The 9,281-nt window shown below is 42.7% G+C and overlaps 1 protein-coding gene across 5 annotated transcripts in view; it reads left to right on the top strand.

Annotated features, from left to right (window-relative positions):
- Window positions 1-306: 306 nt before the first annotated feature.
- COQ6 (coenzyme Q6, monooxygenase) overlaps window positions 307-9,281 on the top strand; it is a 13,785-nt gene continuing 4,810 nt past the window's right edge. For 4 of the 5 annotated variants that reach the window (XM_068965633.1, XM_068965634.1, XM_068965632.1 and 1 more), the window contains exons 1-4: window positions 307-496; window positions 6,307-6,441; window positions 7,733-7,791; window positions 8,098-8,221. In XM_068965633.1, the coding sequence (XP_068821734.1) occupies window positions 331-496; window positions 6,307-6,441; window positions 7,733-7,791; window positions 8,098-8,221 (484 nt within the window). In that variant the 5' untranslated portion in view covers window positions 307-330. The remainder of the gene's footprint in view (window positions 497-6,306; window positions 6,442-7,732; window positions 7,792-8,097; window positions 8,222-9,281) is intronic. The other variant, XM_068965635.1, reaches the window with a different exon arrangement.

Below are 9,281 nucleotides of genomic sequence, written 5' to 3'. Positions count from 1 at the left end.
GAGAGACAAACGGCAGTGACAGCCGCGGGGACAGCGGCGGTGGAGGCGCAAGCTAGGCGGCTCAGGTTCCGCCCCTTTCCAGCGTGGGCCTCTGATTGGCTCCCAGGCGGATACTCGAACCATTCCCCTCCCCAGGCAGCCTCTTTTCTATCCCGCCCAGTCAGGGAGGCCTCGCTTTCTGATTGGCCTATTCTCTTCGTAATTTATACTTCCGGTTTTAAGATCGTCGCTCTAGCGGCCGGTGATTGGACGGCTCGTCTCCGGAAGTGCTGCCTTAGGCGGTCCTGTTGCGTTCAGTTCAGTCGCTCGGATAAGGCGCAGGTCAGCGCCATGGCGGCCCTGCTGGCTAGGGTCCGGTGGGGCGCTGTCTTTGCCGCTGCCCAGAAGGGCCCGCGGGTCTCCTGCCGGAGGTGGGCTGGCGCCTCGGCGGACAACGTGTACGATGTGGTGGTGTCAGGGGGAGGCCTGGTAGGCGCCGCTATGGCTTGTGCCTTAGGTAAGCGCATCTCCAGGCCGGTATTTGCGGGGAGCGAGGCCGTGAAGGAACGATGAGGAGTGTGGGAGCCTTGGCACTGTTTGCCCAAAGCCTGAGTCTTGCACATCTTGTGGTCCATTCCCTGCCCAGAGGAACCCCAGGACCCCAGGGGCAAACGTTTGTTCCTTCAGAATTCCGAAGGGTCAAAAGAGGGAGGGACCGTCAGAGTCCTTCCAACACGTGGGGACATAGACCCGCCCAGGGTTATTTCGGTCTGGACACCGAAGTCATCCGGCAGTTGGCTACTGAGCTAGGTTAGGCGGTTTTCTTGTTGATGTTTTTTAGACCGCTTCATTGAGATATAGTTTGCATACCGTAAACTTCACCCACTTAAAAGCATATAATGTAATGATTTTAGTTTATTCGTAGAGCTGTGCAGCCATCGCCACAATGAATCTTAGAACATTTTTATCACACCCCCCCCCAAAGAAACGCGAACCCGTTAGTAGTCACTGCCCATGCAGCCCGCCCTTTCCCCCAACTCCTCCAGCCTAGTACCCTAGGCAACCACTTATGTACTTTTTCATCTCTATAGATTGGCTTTTTCAGGACTGTTTCATAATACGTGAAATCTGCTTAATGTTTTCAGGAATCATCCAGGTTGCAGCATATGCCAGTGTGTGCGTGCTCAGTCGCCTCCTAGTCTTTGCCACCCCATGAACTGTCGCCTGCTAGGCTCCTTTGTCCCTGGGATTTTCCTGGCAAGAATACTGGAGTGGGTCGCCATGCCCTCCTCCATCGGATCTTCCCAACCCAGGGATAGATCGAACCCGAGTCTCTTGCATTGCAGGCGGATTCTTTGCCGCTGAGCCACCGTTGGGGGGGTGAAGGGGGGGCAGGGGCGGGCCGGGGGGGCGGGGGGAGCCCAGCCAGTACTTTGTTTCTTTTTATTGCCAAATGTAAATAATATTTTTGGTGGCTATACATAGCATATTTTGTTTATTCATTCACCAAGTGATAGACATTTGAGTCATTTTCACTTTGGAGCTATAACAAATAATGCTACTAATCATTTCTTTTACATGCTTTTGTTCGTGTAAACATGTATTTTTGGTTATCTTGGATATAATCTTAGAAGTGGATTTTCTGGGTCATTTGGTAAACTCTGCTTAACGTTTTGAAGAACTACCAGTGTTCTAGAGTGGCTGCACCATTTTACATTCCCACCAGCAATAAATGAGAGGTCTCATTTCTCCACATCCTGGACAGCACTGTATTGTCTTTTTGTTACTAGTTATAATAGTGAGTGTGAGGTAACATCTCCTGGTTTTGATTTGTATTTCCCTAATGACCAGTGATGACTATTCTTTCATGTGTTTATTGGTTATTTGTGTATCTTCTTTGGAGAAATGTCTGTTCAGAACCTTTGCCCATTTCTAAATTGGATTATTTGTCTTTTTATTATTGAGTTGTGTTTTTTATATTGGATTGGCCAAAAGGTTCGTTTAGGGTTTTCCATAACATGTTATGGAAAAACCTGAATGATTCTTTTGGCCAAGGCAGTATATTCTGGGTACAAGCCCCTTATCAGATAAATGATTTGCAGATGTATTCTCCCATTTTGTGAATTGTTTTCTCACGTTCTTGATGGTGTCCTAGGAAGCAGAGAAGTTTTTAATTTTGATGAAGTCCAGCTTATCAGCCTCTTATCACTTGTACTTTTGGTATCATGTCTAAGCATTCATTATCTAACCTCCAATCAGGAAGATTCGCTCCTGTGTTTTCTTCTAAGAGTTTTATAGTTTAAGTTGTTACCTTTCAGCCTGTGATCTACTTTGAGTCCAACTTTTGCTTTTCTATGTTTAATTTAGACTGCTCTTACCTTGTGAAGTAGATATTTTCATCTTTTATATGAAGAAACTTGCTTAGCAAGGTTAGGTAATGACCAAAGTCTCACACCAGGCAGAGACAGAATTTGAACCTAGGCCAACAAATTCTTTTGCTTTTAACAATTGTACAGTGACTTTCAGAAGCTGGATTTGAGTTTTCTGGCTTCCATGGTGGCTCAGGTGGTAAAGAAACTGCCTGCAACGTAGGAGACCTGGGCTTGATTCCTAAGTTGGGAAGATCCCCTGGAGAAGGAAATGGCAACCCACTTAAGTATTCTTGCCTGGAGAATCCCATTGACAGAGGAGCCTGGTGGGCTACAGTCCATGGGGTCATAAGAGTCAGACACGACTTAGTGACTAAACCACCACCACCAGTATTCTTGCCTAGCGAATTCATGGACAGAGGAGCCTGGCAGGCTATAGTCCATGGGATCACGAATCATACACGACTGAACAGCTAACACTTTCATTTTTCAATAATGAGAAAGTCTTTGTTGATTTCTGTGTGGGCTGATAGTCACATTTTCCCTAGGAAGTAGGGAAGTTTCCTCTTCTAGGCGACTGGTGGCAAATAGTGCTTTATATAAGCTAATGGGCTTGAGTCTCAAAATCATTTTGTAAAATACAGTTATCAGCACTTGCTATAGGCATCTTTTAAAAGTATCTTGCGTATACTTTTTTTCCTCTGTGCCAAGCAGCTTGTGGAATATTAGATCCTGACCAAAGGTTGAAACCTGGGCCTGGCAGTGAGAGCACCAAGTCCTAACTATTGGACTGCCAGGGGATTCCCTATATTCCCACACTTCGAGAATAAGAAACAGAGAAGAGCTTAATTGTCTTGTAGTGACTTTACCTCTTAACTGTTTATACAATTTTCTATGATATGTACTTGAAAAGTTTTTTAGTCTTACTGAGTTTTTGCTAATTTCATTAATATTTGGTGGTGTGCTATTTTCTTTGTTTAGCTTTTTTTTCCTTCCTGTTTTGTTCTCTTTCTCACCCCATTTGCCCCATCCCAAGGATGGAAAGTTTTTATAAGCGTAGAGAATTCTGTATTGTAATTGTTCATTTTTCTGTTTTTTTTTTCCATAGAAGTATAAATTCCTTAATTCAAGGCTGACTTTAAGCAGATACTTGCAAAACAATTCTCTGTAAGTTTACGAAAGAGAGGTCATAGGCTGAGTACACCAGGTTATGAGTCGCTGCCTCTAAGTAAGTCAAACCTGCCAAGTGTAGGTTTTCCCTAAAAAATTCACACACCAGCTAATTTCTTGTTTTAAAAGCTCAGAGAAAATAGTGAATGTTAAAACATGAAAATTGAAGCTCGGTGGGAGATTTGTAAGTCTTTGGTACAATTTATTCAGTGAGCAAGCCTCTACTTTTTTCATATAAGATATAAACAGAGTAAGGAGACTCTGTCTTTGGGCAGGTCCTGCTGAGTCAAGTAAACAACCTGCTTGAGATTTTGTGCTTGTAAGTGTCTCCCCTTGATCATCATGGCCTGCATTCCCAAAAGTATTCTTTTCGAATAGTTTATATGGTGATCAGCTTTTACATTTTGACATCCACTTAATCTTGGATAGCTGCTTTAAAAATGAAAATTGTCCATGGCCTCTTCACATTTCCCTATAGACCAGTTTATGTTTTCCTTGATTCTTTTCTTCTTTAAACTCACATTAGTTTATGTTTTAGGCTTGAAACGTCTATTTCCCTCTCAGCATTGTTACTTGTAAATGATATTCTCCAGCGATTTTTTTCCAAGAGAGTTTCCTAAAACAATGATATTAAATAGCTAAAAATAAAATACTGAAAAATAAAGTATTGACCCTGACTATTTTATGTGCTTGGAGATCTATTTTTTTTTTTGACCAAAAGAAATTTATAAAGTACATAGTGTTATGTATGCATTTGTAGGTGATGAAAGCTAGAAACTGTGAGAGCTAGGATTAAAATCCAGAGTTTCTGATTTTCATTTCCAGTCCAATGATTGTTTTAAATAGGAAGGAAACTTCCTTTAAAGGAAGTTAAATGATGAAGTGACAGGTCTCTATATGAGATTGCATGTATTTAAATCCTCGGTCTTGTCTCTAATTCTATCTGGGTAGAATTGTATAAATTACTTACAATTTCTGTACATTGATTTTTCTCATCTCTAAAATTAGGACAGAATAGCTTTTTATTCTTCATAAAATTATAGTATGGATTATCAGAAGATATTATAGTAAACTATATGCACTAGGCATATAGGAGTTAGTAAACATTAGCAGTGATGATAATAATAATAGTGATTCTATGGAGCTTTGCTTTTAGATATGCAGGAAAAAGTAGACTATTAAGATAATAATCTTGTTAGTCATAAAAGTGACAAATTACTATGGCACTAGGTTGTCATTTGATAAAACTAACTTGGATTCTTTATAGAATGAAATGATTTCAAGGTTAAAATTTAGATATTCACCTATAATTCATAATTTCATTTAATTCAATCAACAGCTAAGTTATATATGTTTGTGCTTTAACATAAACATTATAGAGGCTAAATGATATTATAGCGTAAAATACGTATTTTTATTATTTTTTTCTATTTCTGTTCCCTTGGACAAGTATGGGATGGAAATCTGACTCTTCCTGAATGTTTCTTGGTCTGTCATTGAACAAAAATGTCTGTTAAGACATTGAGTATCTCTTTGTGGGTTGAGGAGATAACAGCATATACTACTGGGACATTATTGCAATAAGAAAAGAATTCCTAACCCCCAAGGAGTTTAGAATCCAGCAAAGGGGAACGATCTGTAAATAACGAACAGAAGGAAGATTGAAATGAAAGCTACCCTAGAGGAACAAGGAACTGACCTCTCCTGGGGGCGGAGGTGTGCGGGCACGGTATGAAGAACACTGCTGTGGAGGCGAGGCTTCAGCGAGTAGGCTCCACAGGAAGCAGGGGGCTGGGGCTTTCAGTGCGGGAGCGGCTACTGTTAGGTCAAGGCCAGAGAAGTGATGGACCGGAAATCACCCGCTCTGCTGACCGGGGCCAAGGCCGGGGCTCCCGTCCTTCAGAGCAGAACCGCTGCCGCACGGCAGGGGGCGCCATGCTGAGCTGATGGGTTCAGCGCTACTCACTTCCTTTCCCACTGGAGCTGCCCTTGATTTTCACCCTTTCTTTGTTGTATGTTACAATAGCGCCTTTTTTTGTCATTTACATTCCAAAATAAAAAGAGGGGTCAAGGTTTGTGAGGTTTCCCTGACCATTACTAAGTAAAACCTGCAGTGTTTCTTCTCTCTGGTAATTCCATCACAGGTGTTTTCTCCTTTCTTGGTAGTGGCAGCTCACTGTTTATCTTTTTCCCCGAACCTTTTTCTGAGACACTGTGGAGGGTCTTGTGTCTGTGCTAGTCACCCAGTACCAAAGTCTCCAAGTCCTCTTTTTACTTCACTATACAGATGTTTTAGGACCAGAGTTTTCAGCACCACTGGCGTATTTTCTTGGCTCTCTTTTCTTTTATAAGCTCTTTTATTTTTGACTTAATCTTGAGACCACAGTGAATTTTGTTTGTTAGCTTTATTCTTCTGTTGAACAGGATTTGTAATTTTTAGTGACTTAATACTTTTAAGGTTGTAACTACCTGGTATCTAAATACTGCTGCCTTCCTTCTTTTTTCTTTTCTAGGGCATTCTATTCCCTTGTTATGGGTTATGCCATTATTTGCTTCTTTGCACATGGCAGGGGTTGGTCTGGAGAGTTCTTATTGCCACGAGCAGGGTGGTTTACATGACTGAAAAGGTGCTGTGTGTTACTGCTTAGGACTCCGTATGATGTGCCCTGTAAGAAATTTGTATCCTAAGCACTAAGGAATTAGTTAATATGATACTTCTCTTGGAAATGAGAGAATAAATTGATTTTTCTAAAATGATAAAGCATTTTGTTTCTTCTTTTTTTTTTAGGACATGATATTCACTTTTGTGACAAGAAAATCCTGTTGTTAGAAGCAGGTCCAAAGAAAGTGCTGGAGAAATTGCCAGAAACTTACAGCAACAGGGTCAGCTCCATCTCCCCTGGCTCTGCAACCCTTCTCAGTAGTGAGTAGAAGATCTTCTGTCACAGTGCCAGCCTCCTGTCTTGACTCTCCAGAATGTCCCGTAGGGCAGAGTCAGCCGGGCACCTGGCCAGGAGGGAGCTCACCGAGGTGCCTGGGAGAGGCGGGTGGGGGTGGTAAGTCTGTACATAGCTGAAGGTCCCAAGAATTGTTCATGTGTCCACTTGGGGTCTGAGGAAGACTTCCAGCAGACATGTGGGTCCATATGGGCATCGTTTGTGATGTTGGGTCATTATAAATTGGTGGAATTGAAACTATATGAACTAACTGTGACCCTTCACTTAGTGCCAGCATCCTCTTTATTCCCAGAGTCAGCCGTCTGTGGGGCTGGGGAGCCTGAATGGTAAATGCTTTTAGGGTGTAGGTGGATGCGTGCACGGTTAGCACATGGTCTTCAGGTCTCTGCCAGATGTTGCTCCCTCAAGCCAGCCTATGTGGAACCATCCCATCTAAAATGAGACTCTTGCATCATTCTCTAGCCCCTTATACTGCTTTATTTTTCTTTATGACACTTAGTACCTGATTTTGTGGGAGGGTCTATCTTTCCAGCTAGAATGTCAGCTGCTGAAGGGCTGAGATTTGTGTGGTTTCCCACTTTGTGCTCAGTACCTAGAAGTGTATCTGGCACATAGTAAGTGCTCAATAAATATCTCAATGAATGAATTGCTTTGGTTCTCTAGATTTAAACAAAAAAACCATCTTTATCCAGGGAGTTTGTAACCTCAGTGGGCTTCCCTGGTGCCTCGGACAGTAAAGAATCTGCCTGCAGTAAGGGAGACCTGGGTTCAATCCTTGGGAAGATCCCCCTGAAGATCGCAGTCCACTTCATTATTCTTGCCTGGAGAATTCCATGGACAGAGGAGCCTGATGGGCTAAAGTCCATGCGGTCACAAAGAGTCAGACAGGACTGAGTGACTAACACTTTGTAACCTCAGTAGGTTGATTTTTGTAACACTTTTTTTTGTGACTCAGTAGGATGACTTTGTAACCTTAGTAGGATGGTGAAGAGAAAGTACAATATGGATTTAATTTCCTTTATTATTTCTCTCTTTCAATGTGATTTGACCTTGATCATGAAAGCTGGGTCTTTTTTCATGCTGTGTAATCAGAACTGGGAAACAGAGTAGCTTAGCTCCTAGCACCAAACAGGGTAGAAGTGGTGAGTATTTCTCTATTATTGAACACTGAGAACAATCGCTCACAAAGGGAGACCCAGGAGGGAGGGAGGTCCCGTGAGATTGCTCTGGTCTGTATGTAGCTCTTTTCTCTCCTAGGTTTTGGTGCCTGGGACCACATCTGCAACATGAGATACAGAGCCTTTCGGCGAATGCAGGTGCCTCCTTTATCACTTTTGGCAAGATATCTCGGTCTGTCGTGAGTTAAAATAATGGAGTACACATTCTCCAGGTTTTCTGTAAATGTGGGAAGAATTCAGGCAGAGTTTACACTCCATCTCAGGAAGTAGGAGGGAAGCATTCACAAGAGAATTTTCTTCTTACTGTACATGTCCTGCCAGAGGGACTGACACCTTGGCGTTGTTCTGCTTCAGTCCCTTGGGAAAGCAGTGCTCAGTTTCTGATTAGAGCAATACCTCCTTTACCCTGGGTTGTAATAACATGCTTTCCCTTTGTGTTTCCAGGTGTGGGATGCCTGCTCAGAGGCCCTGATAATGTTCGATAAGGATAATTTAGATGACATGGGCTATATAGTGGAGAATGATGTCATCATGCATGCTCTCACTAAGCAGCTGGAGGCTGTGTCAGGTGAGGCCCCTGACTCTGCCATCTTCCAGTCACTCTTTGGAAGGAGAACTGGCCTGGAATTATTCTGGGACTTACTGGAAGGATCTCTCCTACAGATACTGATGTTCACCATAAAGAAGCCCTTTGAGGGTTATTTCAGGGTTGTTCTTCCTCTCTCTTTTTAAAACAGCTTTACTCAGGTATGACTTACATACCAGTAAGTGTACACCCATTCTAAGTGTACAATTCAGTGACTTTCCGTTTTTCAGAATTTGCCTCTTCTGGACATTTCATTTAAGTAGACTTATACGATGTGTATTTTTTGTGTCTGACTTCTCTCCCTGAATATATTCCTGAGATTTATTCATGTTGTAGCATGAGTCAATGCTCCAGTCTCGTGTGCATGTATCACACCTTGTTTATCCATCATCAGCTGATGGACATTGGGTTGTTTACACTTTTTAGTGGTTGTGAATACAGCTAGGGACATTTGTGTACAAGTTTTTGTGTGGATATATGGTTTATTTCTTCTGGGTGGATTCTTAGGACTAGAATTGCTGGGTCATGTAATAATTCTGTGTTTAACATTTTCATAAATTGCCCAACTTGAAAGAGGCTACACCATGTAACTTTACTGCCAACAAATTTAAGAATTCCAATTTCTCCACCCCTTGCCAAAACTTATTCCCCTTAGCCTTTCTTTCTTTTTTTTTTTTAATAGCCATCCTAGTAACTGTGGTGAAGGCATTGGCAGCCCACTCCAGTACTCTTGCCTGGAAAATCCCATGGACGGAGGAGCCTGGTAGGCTGCAGTCCATGGGGTCGGGAAGAGTCGGACCTTCCCTTTCACTTTCCACTTTCATGCATTGGAGAAGGAAATGGCAACCCACTTCAGTGTTCTTGCCTGGAGAATCCCAGGGACGGGGGAGCCTGGTGGGCTGCCGTCTGTGGGGTCGCATAGAGTCAGACACGACTGAAGTGACCTAGCAGCTTAGCAGCAGTAACTGTGAGGTGGTGTCTCGTAGGTTTGATTGTATTTACCTGGTGACTAATCATGTTGAGTGTTTTTTCAGATGCTTGT

This window comes from Capricornis sumatraensis, chromosome 2, assembly GCF_032405125.1.
Source record: "Capricornis sumatraensis isolate serow.1 chromosome 2, serow.2, whole genome shotgun sequence".
NCBI classification, from domain to species: domain Eukaryota; kingdom Metazoa; phylum Chordata; class Mammalia; order Artiodactyla; family Bovidae; genus Capricornis; species Capricornis sumatraensis.
The sequence above is the reverse complement of the archived record's forward strand: the minus strand, read 5'-3'. Positions and strand labels throughout refer to the sequence as shown.